This window comes from Oryzias latipes, chromosome 15, assembly GCF_053564925.1.
Source record: "Oryzias latipes strain Hd-rR chromosome 15, Olatipes_Hd-rR_3.1".
Taxonomy (NCBI): domain Eukaryota; kingdom Metazoa; phylum Chordata; class Actinopteri; order Beloniformes; family Adrianichthyidae; genus Oryzias; species Oryzias latipes.
In genome coordinates, this window is record NC_136251.1 from 24,111,675 (window position 1) to 24,136,243 (window position 24,569).

The following is a 24,569-nucleotide window of genomic DNA, read 5'->3' on the forward strand; positions in this document are numbered from 1 at the left end:
ATATATATACACCAAAAATATAAATTTCTATCTACAATGTACCACAGAAGTTAAATGTTTTCATGTTAAAAGATAAAGTATTTTATAACAGGTGCAATTTATTTTATAACCTAAAAATGTGGTTTCTTATATTATAGAATGTGGAGGTTTCTGTGGGAGAGCCGCTAAAAAAAAAACTTAAGTTCACATTTTCGGTCCAAACTTTACTGTTGAACTGTAGAAAAAAAGAACCCAGTCCGTATACTTTTAAGGTATTATTTAAGTTATCCAAAAAAAGAAAAAAGAAAAACCCCTTACACCCTTGCACATCCTCATTGTTTATTATTCCTGCTCTTGCACATTTAGAATTTGCACATCTTTTTTTGTACTTATTTATATTTTTATTTATGTTATGTGTGAATTTCCAGTTTCCTGTACATATCCTACTACTATCTTTATTTTAACTCAACTTTAACTTAACTTAACCTTGGCATTCGGAGCAGACAGCAAAGTAAGAATTTCATTGTACAAGGAACACCGTTTCTTACTGTGCACATGACAATAAACCCTTTATATTTTAAATATTGAATTAAAAACGGGAAAAAAAGAATTAAACATAAATAATTTTAAAAAAAAGTAAATTGTGGGTAATTCCATCAATGGACGCTAGATGTCACCACCTGAATTGGTGCAGTGGGGCAGGTTGTGCTTAATAAAAAACTCTTTTTGTGTTTTTCCTTCCCTGTATTTCCAAATTTTCTATGTCAATCATAACAGTTTATTTTTTTAAGCCTCTCTCCCATTAAAAAAGGTTGGTGGCACAGAAAAGGAGCGGGTAGTTTTCCCTCTGAATGCGTCTTCAGGAAGAATGGGGAAAGGGGCGTGGCCTAGTCGGGCCACCTGTGACAGCAGTGGGCTGAGGAAGAAGCCTGCAATGCTCACTGCTTGACAGGTGGTGTTCAGCCGTTCAAAGTGCATTTGGAAATAGTACGAACTCAAAAAAACAACAACTCGCGAATTATCCTTTTGAGGATTCAGCCAACCAACTTACGGTAAGTTATCCTAAATGTCACGTGGTAAATAGCATCAACTCTGTGCGTTTTATGTTTTTTAAGGTCCTGGTTGCGCTTTTTTTAATACTCAATTCATTATTATTTTGTGTCCTTTGAACATTACTATTACTATGTCATCTTCTTACATGCGTTTTATGATATTACAAAAGGATTTTACAGATGATCAAATCAGTGGAAACGCCAATAATCGTCGTGAATGAACGCGCGCTTACCTGCACCAACACACCGCGGCTGTTTCCTGCCTACAGACACACCGCTGCGTTATTAAACGGACCCGGTCAGATTCGGATCCACTAGATCACTTGGACCAAATCAGAAACATGAAGGGGAGCCAGCTCAGAGCGCAGGAAGAGTGGAAAACTTCCAGCTTCTCTTCTTTTTTTTTTTTAAAGGAAACCATGGATCATTTAAAGGCTCCATTCGATTTAATCATTTGGAGTAAACAGAAGCCTGGTGATAGAAAGCCTTATCTTACTGTCAGCAAAATTATTGACCTGTGAATGGAGGGGAAGGAAAGTCACGTGAGTGAGCTATTGGTAAATCTGATAGAAGAATAAAACACAAAGAAGAAGTCAATAAAAGAGTAAAGAGCAAAAATCAGAGTGAAAACAACTCAAGAATACATTTTCAGAATAAAATTGATAAATAATATCACGTGGATATTGGATGAAAATTTGTCTTGGAAACCTCATATATCATATGTTAAAACTCAAGTGTCCATAAATATTATCTGGTAAATCTATGGGAAGGCTGTATTCATTTTTGTTTTTGTTTGTTTTGTTCATACTATCTGAGATCTGAGTGAAGTAAGTATTTTATTGGTGTTAGACTTTGGAATTCACAACAGATTGATTTGAACAGATCTACACATGTTGTTCAGGTTAAAAAATCCATATCAAATTAAAGTTCTGATAAAGATTATAGGTGTATGTTACGTTATATATATCTGTCTATTTTTCTGTTTTTCCCTTATGGCGTTAGACATAGACATTGGGAAGTGATAGCTTATGATGGGATCATCCTAAAATATGTCTGCGTATATATAGCCCATTTAATTTAAATAAACATATTTTTCCGTATTAATTAGGAGGCAGACATAAAATAAGAAATTTACTCTTCAAACGGCTCCTTTCCATTCATGAAGTTGATTTAAAGTTGTAACATTTTTTGAATTCAGTACACGCCTGTGTGCGGAAGAAAGAAGGAAAGAAATAAAGCAGTCATTTAGGAATGATAAATATTAAAACACATAGAATCTTTTGCATATATTAAAACATATTTAGTGATAGTTTAGCAGATTGATGCCAATGATGATTATATATTATAATTTGCCTAATCTCAATATAGACACATTAGTGTGCTAAACTGTTCTGTTCATCATAACTGGGCAGATTTTGACAACCTTTTAAGTTATTGAAACATTTAAAGAACTAAATTGACTGTAAACTATAATTCTCTAAGTCGAGACACTTGAGTTGAAAATGTAAAGTTTCATTAGTTGTCACACAGATTGGTGTGTGAAATCCTTTCGACCCATCCCCTGGGGGAGCGCCAGGCTGCAGACTCAGCCGTGCTTGGTAATAATTTGGGTGTTTAACCCCCCCAATTCAAACCTTTCATGCTAAGTTGTTAAGCAGGGAGGCACTGGATCCCATTTTTAAAGTCTCTGGTATGACTCAGCCATGGATTTGAACTCACAACCTTCCAGAATCGGAGCAGACACTCTACCATGAGGCCACTGAGTTGAACATTTAACAAAATAAGATCTCAGTTAGACTGATCACAGTTTATTGCTGTGTTGAATTGTCACTTTGTTTCCTTCACACAATAAAACTACCAAATATAAAGCTATGGTGCAGCTAACAAACAGAGATTAGCTCTGATGGTTTCCTTTTATTCCCCGTGAAACACGGGTTTGTTTTCTGTGTGAGAGCTGAATCCTCTCTTAGTGGCTTTGACAATAACCCTTCATTCTATTTATCACTCAGTCACATGCGTAAATGTCTAAAACTGCAGTTTTTGAGTCCTTTAGATTCGGGGCTGTGTGTTAATTGAGCCATCACCGCTTTCTCTATTGTTTTTATAAAAACGGCCTGTTAAAATCTCTTTCAGTCAATGGATGCAATGGGACAGAGAGCTGACAGTGATATTACAAGAAGACGTATCAGGAGTTCAGGTTGGGGGGGATTTGCTCTGCATCTGTGTCTTTTTATTTCCATTTACAAGAAGAAGACAGTGAATCGCTTGTTTTTTAGACAAAACATAACTCAAAAAAAGTATGGAAATTCTGCCAAGTGGAATTTCTGCTGATTGCAGATTCTCATCTTGATCTCAAGTTTGCCTTCAATGTAACAAACTTTGTTTTTCTAGTGTGGGAAAAGCTGCCCCCCCACCATCATACTGCCTCCACCAAAATATGTTACCCAATCAATGCAGCAGTCAGCAAAGTGTCCTCAGTGCCTTTCCAACACGTTGACCCTGTGGTCCACCTGCTTTCTGCAGAATCGTGGCTGTACATATTGTTCCTCCACATGAGCAGGTTGCCGTGCATGTGTTGTCAACACTTTAGCAAACGAGTGTGAGAGGGAAGGGCCAGTCCTGGCAGCACAAACAGACTGGAGATTAGCGTGAATTCTGTTCTGGCCGTCTGGGCAGAAAGCTGTCGAATATATGGTTCTGCAAATCTGTTGAAGACGGACAAGCAAACATAACTATTTGCTGACAGGGTGAGCTTTGGTCTTCCTGAGACACTTTTTGGTGTGTCTCTGAAATAGCTTCTTAATCAGAAATAAGCATTTAGTTGGATCCCTCTAAGAAATGGGTTTGACAGAACAAAAACATCCTGTTCAGATCAGGCGAAACATGGCATGCTGAGTCTTAGAATGGACACCTACTGACCATTGTAACAGTGCCCATGCTCACACTTTCGGCTTTTGGTATCCTCAGCTGCTTTTCTTATTGGTATTGAAAGCTGGTTGGCTGTGGCAGAGAGGATGGGGCAAACCTGCCATAGGTGTCACCGCCATACCTCCATCAGCCTTTCTGCTCATCCCACAAATTTCTTGCAAATGTGGCACAGTTTCACAGCGAAATAATCATTGGCATAAGACATTGTTACCAAAAATAAACAATCTACCAACCCTACATTTCTATATTATGCAGTAAAACATGAGCCTGTGCCTCAATTTTATGAAATCAAATTAGCCGTGTGTCCTTCACTTACGCCTGCTGTGTTCATTCATTACAACGCGCGGCACTCAGCCCAGCTGTTGTCATGGTGTCAGCCTTGATGGACTGCTGGGACTTTCTCTAAAGTCTCAGTCAATCTCTCTCAGACTGTTTCAGTTTTTTTTTTTTTTTTTTTTAGATATAGTGTTACACATGAAAGTGTGTTCACATAAATTAAGAAACAAGCGGGCTACCTGGAATGCCTGCTGTTAAAGACATATGTGTGTGTGTGTGTGTGTGCACTGACAGATCCTCTGAGGAGCATTGATTCTCCGGTCCAGTCTTACTTTAGTTAACGGTGACATCTCTATTTCTCTTGCTGTCGTTCTCTGTCTCTTTTTTTTTCAATCACCCCCTCCTCCTCCTCCTCCGCTCACCATCACTCTTTGCACCCATCCACAGTTGGGGTTCTCACTCTGCAGAAGCAGCATTGGCATTCATATCACAACATACACACATCATATATAGATGCATACATTTGACAACCCTTCCATTCTCAGGTTTGGCTGCTCTCAGGTATGTCTGCTGTGTGAAACGCTCACACGCCTCATTCTTCGGGATTTCTTCACATCACAGTTTAATCCTCAGATGTTTACCTGTGATCCTGGTGTTCCACACTTGTTGTTTAATGTTTTCTGACTTGTGCGTGGAGTCAACGGTTGCTGCTCGCTCTCTGTGTGCTGTGAGATTGATGCAGTTTGAATCTCTTTTAGCGCCATCCTTTTGAAAGACGCCACCTGTGCGCTTTCAATTTGACTCAAGTCTGCGGCACAAACTTTTTATTCTTTTTTTGACATGTCGGAATTTGTGTGTCAGTCACTGACTGTGAAACTGTGTTTGCTCTTTCAGATCCTCCGGAGAACCCAGACATCGCCTGTGTGTGTTGGGTCTGGCTGACTAAAGTGTGCATGTGATGAAAATGTTGGTGTGAATGATTTTTTTTTCTACACACATTGGGGAGTGTCTGTCTGAGAGGATGCAGGAAGCTCGACCTCTGGCATCACAGCTCCTGCTGCTGAGCTGCTTGTGTGTGGCGGCGTCGGGTTACCCATTCAGACCGCCCCTGGACCTGGATGTGACTCCGCGCGTCACTGTGTTAATCAGTGGTAAGGAGAAACTCACACAATCACATCCCTGTCATCCATTCACACTCCGATGCAGCATCTTCTAATGTATTCATTGAACAAAAACGGGGATCTTCTGCTCCAGTTTTGTGAAGATAGAATTCTAAGATGTTTGATTTTGTCATTACTTTCCTGGATTCATATTGATTTTTGTGTTTTAAGGTGTGCTTTAGTTTAGTCTTGTTTTACAAACATTTTTGTTTTTTTCCCATGAATCGGTCCAATGCTTCTTCTTTTCAATGCGAAACTTTGGAGATTATGTTTCTGTCACAGATTGTGTGCTCACTGATCACAGATTTTTACTCGCTATATTTAGTTGTTAGACAGATCTTTCTTTGTTTGATTTGGCTAAATTTGGGGGCTTGGACTTAGTTTCCAAATGTCTTCTTTAAATACTTAAATTCAAGCTTTGGATGCAAAATTCTGACGATGCCCACAGGGTTTTCTTCTAATTGCCCTTCCATTAGAGTCATGACTCATGCATGTGAGGCTGCATAGCAGAGTTTAATATTCTTGAAGATCTTTGACACCAAATCAAGTGTTTAATTAGTCTTTTCTAGCAGTCCTTCAGGCAGATAGGCATGCTCCTGCTTAGATTCATGCGATGCAATGGGTGGACTCTATCAATAATACTGTATTTTATATATCTTATATAGTGAGCTTTGCTTACTGTTTGCTCACCCTATGAGGGATGGCATGTATCACAACAGGCTTCAGAGACATCGGCAGATGTGTGAATAGCTTTCACTTGGTTCCCTGCAGAGCATCCAAAGGAGTCTGACATCACTATAACACAGTAACCATGACAACTGTTTAACTGTGTCGCAAGACATTGGTATACAGTATATAATTTCAATTTATATTGTTCCCCGTGATACAGACCTGTTTTAAGACTGAGCTTCTTCACATCATCGGGTGATCTTCAGCTCAGCCAATAAGCATTCCTACACCTTACACCTCCTCCTTCAGCCATCCTCGTCTCTATTGGCATGCTGTTCTTCTGAGTTTGCATGTTTTGTGATTGCTATGTCGGTTCTCTCTGTTCTGTTCTTACTGCAGGTCTTTGTTTCATTTTTTTTTTTTTTAGATCAGTTTGATATGCAAACTCATGATCTTTAATCTCTTTGTTCCTTAGCAACCTAAAGGCAAGGCCCCTGAACTAAAGTGGGAGGACACATTTGTTTCAGCAACACAGATTAGAAAAACAATTTTTTAGTCATTTTTGATAAACGGCAAAAACGTACTATAGACCAAAAAAACCCAGATTGCTTAAGCTCCATTCACACGTACCAAACTTTTGAACTTTTTGAACAGGCTCAAAGGTAGCAAATTCCCATGTTATACTGGAACGTCACTGCTCAGATGCTTTGAACTCCTGCTTGTGTTTGTGTGTCCCTGAACTGTGTGTACTTTGTCCATCAGCTGAGGTAACTCTAAAAGTTTGCATAGTAAACAGAGTCATCTGGACCCCTCATGCTTGCTCACTCCTATCATGTTTTCTCCCATAAACCAACCCATAGACGCCTTTTCTGCCCTGATCTCATAAGCCAAAGACAAACTGTGCTTCAGGACGTGGTTTAATTGTCACACAACCCAGATAAATCTTCCCGTGTTGCGTCACACTTCGGGCTAAACTGCTTTGAGTCACCGGGCTCCACTAACAGGACCACACGCACACACGCACATTAGTCAGAGTCTTATGTTTGAATCATTTGCAGGAAATGCAGTCTTTGTCTTTGCTATGTATTGTTTTCAGCCCCAATAAAACGCTCATATTGCACAGGAGAAGTTTGTGTGTAAAACAGACTGAACTCGTTTTCTTTCTTTTTTTGTTCTTTGGAAGAAAGAGAATGGAAAGTAGACACTTAAGCACCCGGGGGCAGCATGTGAGATGAGTAACTGGCTGCTGCTCCTCAGCTGAGCAGACAGGAAATAGTTTTATGGCAACTGATAGGAATCTTAATGATAACCAAGTTGATATCCATGCAGAGGGGGAATGAACTGGCTACAGATACAGGAAGTCTGACATTTTTCTTCCTGAGTACAGCATTTGCTTGACGGGGAAAAGAAATTTGCTTGATGGAAGGGGTAAGTGGTTCACATTTTGGCTTCATTGCTAACAGTGACACCAAGAGTCGATTCATTTCAGGTTTGCTTTGCATCACTGCACATGTTGTTGTAATTTCAGCTGTTTCCACGTCTGCTTCTTTTGACAGCAGCGTTATGTTTACCCTCAAAAGATGGACTTCTGATAGAAGTTGCATAACTGTCCACATGACTGCTGCATTATTGGTCTCTGAGTGTGTTTGCAACGTCAAGAATGTCTCTTTGCAGAGTGTTTGTGTGACTGGACCTCATTAGTATCTCCACTTGTCAAACAAAAAGACGCTGATGTAGCCTAAAGAATTTTATGGGGGACAAAGATGGTCTTTATTCTGTTCTTCAGTGCTCTGAGGCCTTGTTTTTTTCTTGTAGATCAGTCTATGATCACTTTATCGTCCACTGTTGAGAGTAGATGTCTTGTATGATCAATGTATGCAATCTAAAAAAATAGAAAAAAATGGTGACATAGGAACAACTGCTGCTTTTCTCATTTACAAACGATGTTAAAGATGAGAAATACAAAAAATATGAACGTTAGAAAAGCAGAGAGGGTGTGACACTGGCTGATTATTATTTTAACATGATTATTTTTTGTTTATTGTTCACTATCCATGCCAACTTAACTTTGCATACAAGATATTTAAAAATGAAACAAGCTATGGACAATTGGAAATTGACAGAGGAACTTGCAGAAAAGGAAACATAGAGACCTAGTTAAAGTGTAAATTGTATGCATACTGTATTTTTTCCTGCAAATGAATCCTTAATCTCAGACTTGCAGGTTCTTTCAGTTGGTGTTTATATAAAATTATCTACATAAGAATTTACAAAAAAGGTACAGTGTTTAAAACTTTTGTATATTAGGATCATTTATTGAAGTTATTTAAAAGACAAACTGAATTTAAATTCAGTTTAGCAAAAAAAATATTAAGCACTCATTAAAGCTGTGATGAAGATTTAGACTTTTTATGTAACTTTTGGTTTAATTTGACACCATTTGAAAACTTAAAGCATATTTTTACACATATTGATATTGTTAACCCTTCCCCACTTACTCATCTGAAAGGTTGCCATGACAACACCACATCCAAAAAGTCACAGCGCTCAAGTGCAGGTGGTGGAAATCATAATACTTTCATAAATACTGGAGAGTGGACATCCTTTAAGTAAAGCACAGACACTGTAGCATTTATTTCTAATTCAGAACCTAAATTAGGGCTGCACGATATGAGGAAAACTTGCCATATGCGATATTAGTGATCAATACTGCGATAACGATAAATTTGCGGTAAATAAACAAATAGAAAAATAAACAAAAACATCATTCCCATTTCATTGCAACAGTTTAAAAATTATACTCCAAATGACCCTCATCGACATGGGGGACAAATGTCAGGGTGGCTAACCCTGGTCCTCAAGAGCCTCAACCCTGTCTGTTTTCCAATTCTCCCTAGACTGCTCGATAATGATAACCAAAATCAGGTGTGTTCAGTCAATCAGGATGTGAAATCACTTGAGTCAGCCAATCAACAGCAAGCTGGTTAAGGAGAGCTGGAAAACAGGCAGGGTTGAGGCTTTTCAGGACCAGGGTTAACATAATAGGCCTCCATCTGATTGGTCAACAATGGGAAGGCGTCCATCTGATTGGTCAAAGCATAAAGGGATTTATTTGATTCGTTAAATGCTTCAAGCTGCTAGAAGATTGTTTTAACACATTTTGGGTTTGCGATTTATTGCGATATTCGCAGTCTTTTGCGATATGCATATTGCAGAGCTGGATATTGCGATAACGATAAATTTGCGGTATATTGTGCAGGCCTAACCTAAATGAATGTTTCTCATAATATTTTTATGTTCTAAGCTCAATATCACTGCACTGGGCACCTGACAGGTTGCCATGGTAACATCAACATTCAATTTGAATTACATTTATTGCAAAATTGTTCTGCTCTGTTTGTCTGTCATTTATTTTTACAGGCCATTCAAAAGAAATCCCCTTTACTTGAAATGACAAAATATTTTTTGCTCTTGATACAGATTTGGAGCTAAGAAAGATTTTAAAAATTTGACTCAAACTCAAAACATGTAAATAATAGAGTTTGTAAGACATTGCGTTACAGAACTTTTTAATTTTTCCCCACATCACTTGATCAGTGCATTTCTTTCTGTTCTTGACCAGGGAGAACAGACAGTTTGTGTAAAGGTGTTTTCTGTCATTTCAGTAAAACGTTTCTGCTTTTTCTCCCAAAAAAATCCTTGTTTGCATACAAACTTCTCTCTTATCAAAAAACAAGGTCATCACACAGACATAGCGAGAAATCCTTCCCCAAATGTAGAAATCAGGTTTGGCTTTTATTCTTCTTCTGCTGTCGGGTCTGGTTGAAAAAGCTCTCCTGTTTGAGCTTTTATTTGATCACACCATGCTGTAGCTCTGCTGACATAGAAGCAATAAAGCAAGGCTGATCACTTTAAAATGCAATTGAAAACAGTAACCTGCGATTTTTTTTTTTGGAAGCGTTATTTTTGAATCTGCATTTGTTTCCATAGAGACCGGCTTTGATCGATGGTCTCAGAGGAAACCATTTGTGCTTTTTAAAGTCCAGGTAAATGCGAGGCAATATAGAAACAATGTGGTTCTCTAAACATGTCTAGCAGGGGGTACTATTGCAGGCATGAGTTGTTTATAAAAATGAGTCAAAAGACAAATAAAGTTGAAGTGTTTTGACAAACCCATTTTGAGTGGGACTTCTTGCCCATTAAGATGTTTAATCTGTTCTAATTTACAGATTTTACAACAAAGTCGGATTTATTAAAAATGTCATCCTTTGATCTATTTTAAAAGATTTTCCAGTGGTCTTTTAATTATAAAGCTATTTTTTAATTATAAAAACACTGTGTGGTTTTCTGGGATGTAGTTTCGGCAGAGCAGCAGGAGTCCATTAGAAAATTGCCTCTGAATTGTGGGAGGGACTGTTGGTACGGAACAGCCCCACCACCCCCTTCCCCTCCCCATTACTGAGAGCTCACTGTTTATATGCACTCCCACTAGCTTACAGTCCTTCACACCCCCAACAAATACGGTGAGCAAGAGTGGAGCTATCCAGCCGAACCATTTTGAGCCAGATGCCAGATCAGACGAAAATAACAAGGACGGATCTATTTGTCCCCAAGTGGATGCATCAGAATAGAGCAAAGGAGGAAGCTTGTTGCCTGTCCAGTGTAATTTCTACTGCATTTTCTATGTCTGCTCCAGATTCAGAATGATATAAAAAAGGAAGAATACTCAGACATGCAATTTTAAACTTAATTTACTTAATATATATATCCTCCTCATTAAAGAAATGCTGCAAGAACATGTTAAAAACCCAATTTTCCTTCGACACAATGAACAGTTTTTCTACAACGTGTGCAGAAGCAGCATTATGAAGTTGAAATCCTTTTCTTTGCTCCTCTCTTATCTAAAATTTATTGGTGAACATCACACTAAATAATGAACTGTATCTGGGGAGGTCATCTTTGATCTTTAGAATGGTTTAAATTGTGTTGTGCCTTTAAATGTTTATATCAAGAGACCCTTGAAAGCCAGTATGGACCTCTCCTCTGCTCAGGTGTCCAGGGCAGCAGACGTTTCCAGTCTTCTACAGTCAACTACAGCACACTGCTGCTGGAGGCTGACAGAGAGCGTCTTTATGTGGGGGCTCGAGGAGCTGTTTTCGCTCTCAATGCCACTGACATTTCAGCCAACCCTGCACCGTCTGTAAGTACAATTGTTGCTGCATGACTGCACGAGCGCCTTGTCTGCCACGTTTCTTCATCTCGGTCACAAGCTGGTTTGCATTGCACAATGCAGAAATTTTTTAGGGGAAAATACATTTCATTTGGAGGAGAAAGGTTTTTGTCTTTCATTTGAAAATAAAACAAAAAGAAAAGGTGGCTTTTTGATAATCACATAAATGAGTACATTTGTAACCCATTGATGGCAATCCATTTTGAATGTTTCCTTAAACTTATTTATATCGTATTAAAAACGTCAATTTTGAAATAGTTTAAATTTGAAGACAGACGTAAATCTGAAATCCCAACAAAAAATTTAGTAGTTGTCAAGGTCAAGGTCAACAAACATTCTAACATGTGCTGGTCTTAGTATGCTGTAAAAACTAAGACTTTTCCTTTTTATGTCTCATATTTATACTTTTATTTAACAAAATGTAATTTTGCTGTTTAATTTGAACAAATTTCTTTTTAGGTTTTTAAGTAAATACCTTATGAAGAGATTGAGAATTTAAAAATGCATTTAGCCATTTTTGAAATTCTGAATTCATTAGAGGACATAAAGACTAGCCTCTACAAAGTGTATTCTTTAGGTTGATGTTGCTTAATCTTCCAGCAGATTCTTTATCTTGTTATATCCTTGGTTTGCTTGCAGATTGAGTGGGAGGCCTCAGCAGAGCAAAAGTTTCAGTGCCTACTTAAGGGAAAAGACAACAAGGTAGGCATTAGGTTGTCCATTTACCTCCAGTCTTTTATTTACCCCTTTTTGGCACTTGTTTCCTTCCCGTCTGTTAATTTTTGTTCCGTAATTGCCATATATTTTCTCTTTTCTTTTAGACGGAGTGTTATAATCACATTCGATTACTCCAAAGGTTTAACTCGACTCATCTCTACATGTGTGGGACTCACGCCTTCAGTCCGCTCTGTGCTTACATAGTAAGACCTTGGATAAGTGTCTACAAACACATATACCATACACTTCTATGCTTTTATTTATGACTTTTGATCTGAGAAACATGTACAACTTTTTCATTTCTATGCACTTTAGAAGGGATTTCAGAATGTGTCTTTCATTGTGTTCCTCTCTCTGAAGGAGGAGAAAAGGTTTGTTATGTCATCACAGCCAGAAGAAGGCAGGGATAAATGTCCCTATGGGCCAACGACAGGTTATACTGGTCTCCTCGTAGGTAAGCAACCTAAATCTGTTCCATTACATAAGACTTTTGTTTGGATAAGTTAAAGTTCTTTTTTTCTTTAGACCAACAGTTGTACACAGCTTCCCAGTATGAGTTTCGGAGCTTTCCAGATATTCGCCGCAACTCTCCGTCTCCCACTCTGAAGACAGAAGATGCGCCCACGCGCTGGCTAAATGGTGAGATGACCCCCTAGCGTGATGAGAGCATGTAGAAAAATGCTTTTCAGTCTTAACTGAAAAGTGAGTGTACAGAAAATTCTAATAATAAGGGCCCCCTTATTAATGTTAGTTAATGCGTAATTAAGCATTAATTAGCTATGAACTAAAATGTTAACAGCCACTTTTATGCTTTACTTTGCAATACTAAGTGCACAAAAATCTGAATCATAAAAGCTAAAAAGAAATGTGCATTTCTCTTCCAACTTGCAGAAGCGGAGTTTGTGGGTTCATCCCTCGTGAAGGAGCGATTGGACAGCAGCAATGGCGGCGATGATAAGATCTACTTCTTCTTTACAGAGAGGAATCAAGACTACTCTGGAACCTACGGCCAGAGCAGGGTGGCACGAGTGGCTCGGGTTTGTAAGGTGAGGGCAGACCGAGACAGATGCCTGTAGAGACACTCGTTTGACGTATCTAACAGGAACCTTTGTAAATAAGCAAACAGACTGTTTGATGAACTAGTAGCAAAGTCGATGAGAACAAGGGGACTTGAAGGTAAGGTTTCACATCTGCCTGTAATGTAAATGTTTTACATTCCATTCAATTCCATTTTACATACCCATTCAACATGGGCATATTATGATAAGCTGTACACATTTTTTGTTGGCTTGTTTTTTGTTTAAATTGGGTTGATTCATAAGCCCTGTACTTGGCAATAAGCAAATTCCCTCTCTGATCTTTGGTTCAACATGTACCATTTGCAGTTCTTCTCTGGTTGAGTTCATTTAGAAGTGTGTGCTGGAATTTCAAAAGAAAAGCCTCGGCTTAAACTTTTGTTGTCCGGTATGAAGCCCATTGGTGCAGATACGCATTAAATCACTTCTGCTCCAAACTTACCTTAATTTAGCATACATGAAAGCAAAAACATAAGTAGATTTTTTTTTGTCATTGTTGCTGGTTTGGAAACAATGCAGCAATAGGCACATTATGAAGATCCTACCATCAAGAAAAACATATAATATAATCAGATATAGGACTTCCACTACTACTAAAAGATAAAAATATATCCATCTATTTTTTTAACCCACTTTGTCCCTCTTGGAGGCATGGGGCTGCCAGAGGGTACATTTTCTACTGTTGGGTGAAGGCGGAATACACCCTGGACTGGTCACCAGCCTGTCACAGGGCCAATAAAAGTATATTATTACTGTAAATGATATTAGTATTATTATTGGGCCTGCATGGCAGTGCACTGGTTAGCACTCTCACCTCATGGGGAGAAGGCTCTGGTTCAAATCCCAGCTTTTCTTTGTGGAGTTTGCACATTCTCCCCATGAATTTTCTCTGGGCCCTCTGGCTGCCCCTCAAAATCCACAAACATGCTTCGTTGGGTAACTTGATACTCTAGATAAGGTGTATGTGTATATGTGTGGCCCTGCAATAGAGTGGTGACCAGGCTGTACCCTGCCTTTGGCCAATGGAGGTTGGGTTGGCTACAGCAACTCTGTGACCCTGAAAGGGATTAATCACATTCTGAAAATGCATATATAAATGGATGGATAGTAATATTGTCTCATCTTGAACATTTTTTTAGATAGATAGATCTACCTCTGCTCCATCGATGATGATGGGTTGAAGTTGAAGGGTTGCAGGTGTTCGACGGAAGTCCAGCACCATCTCCTTTGTCTTGGTGGTGTTCGGGGGGGGGGGGGGGGGGGGCAGTTTTGTTGGCTCCAGTGTACAAAGTCCTCCACCAGCTGTTTGTACTCCCCCTTTATCTGTTTCCTTTTTCCAAACACCAATATTCCTTGTTTTGCCTTTCTTATTCCCTCAGGGAGACCGAGGAGGTCATTTGACTCTCCAAAAACGCTGGACTTCCTTCCTTAAGGCCAGGCTGACTTGTTCCCTGCCTGAATATGACTTCCACTTCAACATGCTGCGCAGCGTGTTTGTTATGCCTGATGTGGAACAGCAGGAACCCCTTTTCTACGGCATCTTTGGCCTGGAGTGGTGAGTGGAAATTGATGTCCTGTCAAGATCATACAGGGATGAGAGATGATGAGAAAAGGCAGCTATCAATATTTCTATATTTCTACATTAAGGCCACTAAAAAAGACAGGATGAAATAAATAAAAAAAAGGATTTACCAAAATTTCTGTAATCAGGTTTGCATTAAGTGATGAACTCAAAATGTTCCAATAAAGTTTAAGTATGATAAAATGCTGAACGTAACATTCAGAACTTTTTAAGACTCAGGAATACTTTATTGCAACAGTATAATGAAGCTATTATACCATTTTTTATTAATAAAGAAAAGTAAATAAAAGAGAACTCTACGCTACAATGCAAAACACATAATCATAAGAAAGTAAACAGACCCATTTTTCTCAGGAAAAATAACCTTATCAAGAACGTTAACGAGAGATTTTTTTCTTAAAATTAGAGATCTTGTTGAGACATTTTTTCTTACCTCATTGGCAGAATTTTTAATTGTTTAAATAAATATTTTTGGAATTTTTGACTTATTTCTAGGGGTCTGTTTTTGCAGTGTTTTAACCACTACTGGGGCTTATACGGCTTTAGTGAGTGTAAATATTAAAGCTGTTCCAATAAATCGGAAAGAGGGAAAAATGCAGCCTCCCCCCAAACAAATTCAAATGCCTACACCCACCTCATGAGTGGAGGCAGCCAGCATCTCCAGAGGGAACGACATGCCCACATCAACCTGCATGGAATGCACTTAAAAGGTTTGCTCCAGTTCTAAATCAGTTTACTGATATGAAAATGTGCAGAACTGTCCTTTATAGTCATTTAAACTATACCATGTTTTATTACATGATTGTCAAGCAATATTGACGAAAGTCAAACCTTTTGTCGGCTGTCATTGGGTGTTTTTTTTTTTTTTTTACTGAATTTTCACCTCATTGATTTTTTTTTAAAAAGGGTGGCAACCTAAAGACACTAAAACTCTGTAGAAGAATCTTTGTTTTTCTCAGAGCAAATGTATCGGAGTGAAAAAAATGTATATCTTCCATTTTAACAACGGAAGTTCATTTATAAAATCACCATTAAAAGGAACTGCTGCATGCACAAGTTAGATCAGGACCTAAAAGTATTAGCATAAAAGGGAACCAATAAAAAAACTAAATCAAAAGAATGAAAACGGTGTTATTTGATTATACAGGAGGAATTGTTTGTTCTGGTTAACTGCTTCCTTTTTATTGCCATTTCATTACTTTTAATCAAAGTCTGAAAAACATTTGCCAAAACCTAAGCATGAAATTATATCAGCACAGTGACAGTAAAAAAGCAAATAACGGTTGGTTTTATCTGAAAAACTCTTTTACAACCTTGCTTTTATCTCGCATGCAAATAAAAATGCTTAAGAAAGTGAAGTAGATCTTTGTTAATAAAGCAACACAAACAGAAAAACAGTAATAGGGCAGACAAACTGTTTTTATAGTGTTTTCTGTTCACTACTAATGCAGTTCTTTCATCTGTGCCCATATTTTAAATATTTTACTCCCTAAACCATTTCTCCTTTGTTTGAGTTTTCATAAACATCTTATTATTTCTGTCTGTTTGAGGTCTCCTTCTCTATTGCATTGCTGTTTTTCATATAAAGTTTTTTCTTTTCTTTTTGACTAGCTACCATTCCTCTCCTCTCTGAGTTTGGTAACCATAGAAACATACGGTTTTTCTTGAGCTGCTGACCATGACCCAAGATCTGTTTTTTGTCATTGTGTGGCTCGGTTTCTAAAGGAAAAACGTAAAGGCGTCTGCAGTGTGTCGCTTCAGCCTGGCTGAAGTCCAAAAGGCTTTTCAAGGACCCTACATGGAGACCCAGGACTCTGGCTCTAAGTGGACGGAATACACTGGAAAGATCCCGGAACCGCGGCCCGGAACTGTAAGGAAATGCTAACCTCAGTGATGTCATCTCGTGCAGGAAACTGTTCCCTATCCCTGTAAAGATGAGACTGACTTAAGCTGAAGATGAACAAAGAGGTTTAATCTCAATAGAAGCAAAGCATCAGAGAGGATGGGTTGAGGCTCAAAATGCAAATGGAAGCCATTTCCATGGCGATTAACTCTAGTTTATCACTTGTTCAGCGAACACTTAGAGGTGCAGCAGCCATGACATTGTTAGCGGGGTCAGACACTACCCAGGGCACAGTAGTTTCAACACTTTGTCGGACTCCATTTAACTTTGCTATTTGACAAAAAAGGAGAACTGTTGAAGGGTTTGAACTCGGAAGCGTGAAAGCCTATTTAAGGAGCTCACATGAAAAGGACAAAGGAAGAAGAAAAGAAGTTCATTTAGTCAGGTGAAGAGAGTTTGAGCCCGGACTTAAAAGAATTTTTTTCTCTTCCACGACGCCCACTTCTTTTTCTTGTTCTCTTCTGATCTAACCTCCTCTCATCTCTCTCTCTCTCTCTACTTCTTCCCCAAAGTGTATAAATGATGCTTTGAGGGCCAGGGGCATAAACATTTCCACCTCCCTGCCTGATGATGTGTTGGAGTTTGTCAGGCGCCATCCTCTGATGTCCCATCAAGTCCAACCTCTAGACAAACGGCCTGTTTTGTTTAGGCGGACAACAGACTACACACATATGGCAGCACATGTGGTCCAGGGACTCGACGGAGAAACGTACCATGTTTTATACATGGGGACAGGTGTGTATGAATAAATGTCAGGCACTGACTCTGCATCCTAAAAATCAGGAAAAAACATCCTTTATGATAGGGCTGCACGATATGAGGAAAACTTGCGATATGCGATATTAGTGATCAATATTGCGATAACGATAAATTTGCGGTAAATAAACAAATAGAAAAATAAACAAAACATCATTCCCATTTCATTGCAACAGTTTAAAAATTATACTCCAAATGACCCTCATCGACATGGGGGACAAACGTCAGGGTGGCTAACCCTGGTCCTCAAGAGCCTCAACCCTGTCTGTTTTCCAATTCTCCCTAGACTGCTCGATAATGATAACCAAAATCAGGTGCGTTCAGTCAATCAGGATGTGAAATCACTTGAGTCAGCCAATCAACAGCAAGCTGGTTAAAGAGAGCTGGGAAACAGGCAGGGTTGAGGCTCTTCAGGACCAGGGTTAACATAATAGGCCTCCATCTGATTGGTCAACAATGGGAAGGCGTCCATCTGATTGGTCAAAGCATAAAGGGATTTATTTGATTCGTTAAATGCTTCAAGCTGCTAGAAGATTGTTTTAACACATTTTGGGTTTGCGATTTATTGCGATATTCGCCGTCTTTTGCGATATGCATATTGCAGAGCTGGATATTGCGATAACGATAAATTTGCGGTATATTGTGCAGGCCTACTTTATGATCAATTATTAAAAAAAAAAAAACGACTTTGCAACTAAACTTTGTTAATGGTTAGGCTTTGATTTCTTATACGTTAAGGCTTTGAGAAACTTTATGTCTCTGCAGAAGATGCGTTAAAGCCTTAGTCACATGCACTCGTTCAGCGGCTGACCCATGCAGGTACTGTCGTTCTTTGGGTTGTCTGGACCCCTGGAGGGTCCTCGAAGGGCGTAGTTGTATTATAAGGGGAGTACAGGTTTGTCCTGCAGTTCCCCTGAGGCTCAAACAGCTACCTCAAGGGGAGCTATGAAAGCCGAACGTATGATTGCTGTGCGCGTGGTAGATGTATCGTGAATATTATTTAGGATAATGTAAGTTGCCCGCTCTTATGACGTACGGGTGAAGCTGTTTTACAGCGCCCTTATAAATGTGCAAGAACAGTTTTGCTCTATGAACTCTCTAAGCGGTCTGGGACCATGATATTTCGTGCAGGCTACCTGGCTGTCCTATACAGCTTTACCACTTCTTTGTCCGCTGACAGTCCCTATCCACCTTTAAGGGCAGTTGTGACTAAGGCTTAAGCTAATCTGACTGTACAGTTTTATTAAAAAAATACTCCTAACATGTATTTGTGTGGTAGGTGATTGCAGGGAAAGTGTTTTGTCATTCCTTCCACTTCTGTTGCAAAACTGTCTGGATTTCATTGCACAAAAAGGGCAGTGTCACACGGTCAAAAGCAACTTTTGGTTATGTCAGTGTGTTTCTATAAATGTGCATGGTCTGTGCAAATACTGAGCTGGTCAGATGACACCAGCTAATAAACCAATCCGATGTTCTAACCAACTAAAGCCATGAGTGTCCTATTAAGCACTAGTACTGCAAGATAAATGAACATAAAACAAAAAAAAAGTTTAGAAAAAGCTATTTTTGTTGTTCGATATGTTGTGTTAAAAAAATAAAATAAACTATTTTTCTTTTTGCAATGTTCACTTAGATGAAGGCTGGGTACACAAAGCTGTGGAGGTCCAAGGTCAGATCCACATTATAGAAGAGCTTGAACTGTTTGAGGAACCGCAGCCAATCACAAATCTACTAATATCCACAAAGCAGGTAGCCTTCCTACAGACATGCAAGAATGAATTTTCCAAAAAAAAAAAAACTCTTCTTTTGTGTAAAAATAATTCCTCTCCCTTAGGTGAGCTTGTATATAGGCTCTCCTTCTGGTGTGGTTCAGCTTCCACTCTCCAACTGTCGCAGATATCCTACCTGCTATGAATGCATCTTTGCCAGAGACCCACACTGTGCCTGGAACAGCGAAGAGTGTGTGGACGTTGTCGCACAGGCGAACAGGTGGGTGTTGGAATCTGCATGTGAGTTCACTGCTGGATAGAAGAACTGCAGGTGGCGTTTTGTTCATTTCATGTATCCAACTTGAGGTATCGCTGTACCCTATCTGTGTCAGCTGCACAAACAGTTGTGTAATCTAAGCGAGTGCTGAAAGCAGATACTGGATGTGACCACAAATGTAACATACAGCTGTGTACTTGAATTGTACTGATTAATCTGCACAGATAAACGGAGTCAGAAGATGGAAATACGCAGCACAGCACAGATCTTGGTGGCCATTTTTTCGAATCTTCTTGCTTATTTTATCACTCCTTTCAGATCCGCTCTCATACAAGACATCCAGCACGGCAACAGGGGATGTGAGAAGGCACACTACGGTAAGCAGAAGTCTCATCTGCTATTCAATGCTGCCGCTTCAATTTTTTGTTTTTTTAAACACACTGAAAGCAGATTAAAAATAGGGAATGCAAGGTTCAAAAGATGCACAGTTGTCATCTGATAGCAGGAAAAAACTCTTTGAAAGTTGATTATGCACACTGTGTTAATAAAACCCTCTCCTCCCTTTTTTTTAAATCACATCTTTACCATCTCTGGAGAAAGATCTGTTTGACATTCTAGGCAGGCAAATGCCTTCCCCTTACTTCTCAGTTTTAGTCTGATGAAATGTAGCCTGCTCTTCTTCCTCACTCTCTGTACGAGGCAACTTGATAGCAGAAATTCAAGCATTTCTAATTGGACGTCTGGCCCTGATAAGTCAGACAGTTTTTAAATGCCGCTGTTGTAAAACAATTGCCATGTGAGAGGAGTCAGAGGCTAAAATGAAAGATCCGATTTCGATTTTGTTTTTTAATAAAACATGTGGGTGTTCTTGTATTTTAGATGTTGCTCAGAAAAGCCGCTCCGTGCGTGTGGGTGATGACGTCCTGCTGCAGTGTGAGCTCATCTCCAACCTGGCAACACCTCTCTGGACTCTGAATGGCAAGGAGCTGCAAGGCTATGACCTTAACTCTGGTTTCAGGTCAGGTACGGATGGCCTGCTGGTCATTGAGGCCCAAGTGGGCCAGAGCGGTCTGTACACCTGTCATGCTGTTGAAAACAAAATCCGAGTTGCCATAGTTACCTACAATGTAACTATTGTTGCTGACCTGCCTCCTGCACCACCTGTTGATCCAGCTTCAACGCTCGTTGTCACTCAGTCGAGAGCATCCGAGGATACCTCTTTTGAAAGAACATCACTGGAACCCCCAAGTCTGCTTCTCACACCTTCAAAGTACTTGTCTCCCAAAAACATGGAGGCCTTGTATCTGTCTCTTATCACAGTCCTTTCTGGCATTGTTGTGGTCCTCGCTGTGGTTCTCGTCTACATGGGCTTTTGCTTGCAAGTTGGCAGCAGTGGGAAGTACTCGCTGCGTGCTGCAGCTGCTGCATATCCAAGAAACAACAAGAACAAGAAAAGCAAAACGCAGCACAGACACTCCTCCCACTTGGAGTTAAAGACCATCTCCAGTCACTGCAAGGGCAACGGCATTTGTAATGGAATGTCAAAGCTGCATAATGGCAGCATGCAAGATTTGGGTTTTCTACAAATAGTCCCTGGTGAGGGTCACACTTCGCCCAGTAGAGAGACTCCTCCCCCAGCCCCACCTCTACCTTCTACCCCCCAGCATCCCTCTCCAGAGGGCAACCACCCCAACGGGTTTGCAGCCACGCTGCCGAGTGTTTTAAGGAGAATGAATGGAAACAGCTACATTTTGCTAAGGCAGAGTGATTCTGAAAGCATATCTCCATTCCCTTTTGCTGATGAGCTCAGTAAGATCTTGGAGAAGAGAAAACACACTCAACTGCTACCCATACCAGACGAGAGCTCTGTATGAAGACATGATGGTGTCCTCTAGGACATTTTTTTTTACCTGGTGCCTGTCGTGTGACTCACTTTAGGGCTAAAGCGACGACAAAGTCTTATCTACAAAGGCTTTGGTGCGAATTTAGATTTTATGTGACTTGAACATCAGCCTGTCAGTCTGGATTTTTTTTTGTAGCATCTAAGAAAAAAAAAAAGAATACCAAGGAAAGACTAAGCCGGAAACAAAAAAATAAAAACTGCGATCTACCTCACCTCAATGCTGCCCAGAGCAACCTGTGCAGTCAGACTGGTGTAATCTGAGTGGAGATTTACGCATAACAAACTAACAAGGTATGCAGCCGCTTGGGGACACTAATAAATGTGAAGAATCAACATGGACGAGACGGCAGCTAGCCAAAGTTTGTTAGCACTAAAAGTGTGCAAATTGCCTTTGTGTTTTTGAGAAAGGACTCTCGTTAAGAGTGTTGAAATAAGTGGATTTGCATGGGAATGGGGTTTTGACTTTGAACCAAGACACAAGTGATGTTTTTATTTTGAAAGGGCAGTCACATGACCCAGAATGGTGTTTTATAGGACCACGTTACTGTTGTCACCTGCTTCTCTTTGGATGGACTTTAAGGAGCTGACGAATGGAGTATGTGCATGAACTTGGTTATGTGGGACGAGGACAAACAAGTTACCAGGGAGAAAATGTAATCATGAACACAAACTGATATGTTGCACCTTAAATAAATTGTGATTTATATGATCACAAAACAGGAACTCACAATGGCAATTAACATGCCTAACAACCCCCATCAGTAACCACTGGTGAACTAATCATCATTTAATTCATTTTAATTAATTTTTAAATTTGATGACTGAATTTTTGTTGAACAGTTTAAATATTGCCTTGAATTAGTTTTTGTAATGTTGGAACTTTTAAACAATTTGTTGGTTGTGATCATTGCAAAAAGTATTTATGCAAACTACAGTTAATTCTCAAACCATCATAGAGTTTTGATTTAATGCTTAAAATATTTCTTGCTTTTTTTGTGATTTAAAATCCGTGTTGCAACATGATCAACATAAATCAGCAATATGGCATTTATGTAATAATGATTAAATAAAAAACAATAAATCAGTCAGAAATATACAGTAAATTATTAAATAATGATTATTTCTGCAGGCACTGATGGGATGTGTAACAGTATTATTGTTTTATTGCACGTTTATATAACTCGTCCAAAGTGCTTTGTAAAAGTTAATAGACATTTTCGCCTGAGATTGTTTTTACCTTCCATCCTGGTAACACTGTAAAACCTTGGCTGTGTCTGTTGTTTGACACAAAAGATGAAAAGAAAATTACTGATTGTGTCTGAGCTGAGCCTGATTCCATCACTGAAGGACAGCTGCCACAGAACAACTGGACAGAGCGACTGCGAAGCGTGCCAGCTGAATCATTCTTCTGTTTTTACAACGCACCTCCCACGCAAGGACTTTGGCAAACAACAACTTGAAGATATAGATCATGCTTTTAAGGAATCCATGATGACTTCACTTACTGATATCTGCCTTTAAATTCCGAGGAAATGCATGTCAACAAGCTGTCAGCAGATGTTTCTAATGTGGAAAAAAAACAATTCTTTAGGAAAAACTGTGTAAAATCCACACTGATTGGGACAATTTTACAAAATAAAAGCTTCTTATTTATGTTTGATAATTTGTCACAGAAAAGTAATTGAATTGTTCTGCATGTATTTTTTTTAAACAGTTTTTGTAAATTTGTGGTTGGAACTGTATTATTACAACACCTCTGCTTTACCTGTCAGGCTGCCTCTAACATTGACCACTAAAAAGAATTCCCTCACCACAATACAAGAAAAGTTTTAATTGAGTGGCATGTTCTGTCAAAATGCAAGTCTCTCTCTTTTTAAACCCTTGAGCAAAGTTCAGGAACTTTAGAGTTTTCTGTTTGACACTTGAACACGCTTTCATTATGTGGTTTAACATTACACCTGTTGTGTCATTGCACACTCAACTGACTGAACCAGTATTTTCAGGGTGTGTGATGGCAAATGTCCAAAATCCTTTTTTTTTTTTTGTCAGCTAATAATTAAACATAAAAGATGGACTGCACCTTTTACAGTAAATGCCACATAAAGAAATCAAACAAAGACTTTGGGCTTCAGGTGGGTCAGAAATATAAATACTATTGTATGAAATGAAAAGAGCATATAGAAGACCCAGTGGAGTGTCCACTGACTGAAGAAATGATAAAAACAGAGACTAACTAAATAAAAAGGAAAGCAAAACCTATGATAGAAGTGAAGTGGTTTGAAAATATGAAAGAAAAATAGGTTAAAATGCTAAGAACGAAAGAAGACGCAACACAAACAACAAAAAGTATAAACTTTGCTAACACCTTTTTTTTTTTTAAACCTCTGTATATAATTCTTGATACTTATGGAATTATTGACTGTGTTTGGCTAAACCAAATGCAGTGCAGCGATTGTCCTCAAAACGACACAAAGCGTGCAGAGGGGACACCTCGCCAACACCTGAATATTTTTACAACTGTCTCTTGTTTCCTGGTGACTGAGTCGGGATGAATCTCCCTCTTAGTTTAATTTATGAGGGGAAACTCATCTCCTAAACTGTCAGCTGGCAGCACAGGCTGCAGAGGTGGTGTTTTAATGAGCAGAGGAACAAAATGTGCCACCTTCAGTTGACAGCCAGGTCAAGGGAGAGGGCATCAACATGATGGCCACAACACTCACCTGAAAAAAGTTGGTGCTCCACAAAGCAGTTTTTTTTGAGTAGTTATTTCTGTGTTACATCCATAATTTTGCTCCATTATTTTGTTGCGTCAGGAAGGGCATCCGGCGTAAAACATTGCCAAATTTACCATGCGACTTGTTCGCTGTGACGACCCCTGATGGGAGAAGCCGAAAGTGGAAGAAGATTTTGTCTGAATTCCTTCCCTACTCCCTAACTACTACCAGAAAACTATGTAGTGTGGTACTATAGTGCCTTGGATTATAAAAGCAGTTCAGACATGTTATGATGTCACAGATTTCTTGCAGTAAAAACTTAATAAGTATGAACATTTTACAAAGAGATCTGATGATGAAAACTTGGTCGGGCAGTTAAAAAAAAGGGGAAAACAGTAAAATACACTTTTTGTCACAGATTTGTTCAAACACAATGCATTGTGGTTTATATTCACCAATCTAGTGAACATCAATGGACTTTGGTTTTCTGCAGAGACTTCTGGGAAATTTCCTAGGCACTGGATTTTGAAATTTTAGATTTAAAGAAACAAACAAAATAAATACACTTTACAGTGGGTAGTGAAGCAATCCAGACACAACAATTGAATGGACACAACCTTAACTTGAATAAGAACCTC

General features: G+C 39.1%; 1 protein-coding gene across 1 annotated transcript; it reads left to right on the top strand.

Annotated features, from left to right (window-relative positions):
- The first annotated feature begins 862 nt into the window (after positions 1-862).
- LOC101156913 (semaphorin-4G) lies at positions 863-23,050 on the top strand. Its single transcript, XM_011484447.4, has 15 exons — positions 863-1,031; positions 5,130-5,386; positions 11,116-11,264; positions 11,934-11,996; positions 12,116-12,214; positions 12,372-12,465; positions 12,537-12,650; positions 12,903-13,057; positions 14,467-14,642; positions 16,395-16,539; positions 17,085-17,307; positions 18,962-19,077; positions 19,163-19,317; positions 19,633-19,691; positions 20,194-23,050. The coding sequence occupies exons 2-15, from the start codon at positions 5,212-5,214 to the stop codon at positions 21,186-21,188; spliced, it is 2,718 nt and encodes a 905-aa protein (XP_011482749.1). The 5' UTR covers positions 863-1,031; positions 5,130-5,211; the 3' UTR covers positions 21,189-23,050.
- Positions 23,051-24,569: the final 1,519 nt, after the last annotated feature.

Coding starts and splice junctions, on each gene's coding strand:
- LOC101156913 (XM_011484447.4), top strand. CDS start 5,212: ATGATTTTTTTTTCTACACACATTGGGGAGTGTCTGTCTGAGAGGATG. Junction 14,643..16,394: donor GGCATCTTTGGCCTGGAGTG/GTGAGTGGAAAT, acceptor CGGTTTCTAAAG/GAAAAACGTAAAGGCGTCTG. Junction 16,540..17,084: donor CGGAACCGCGGCCCGGAACT/GTAAGGAAATGC, acceptor TCTTCCCCAAAG/TGTATAAATGATGCTTTGAG.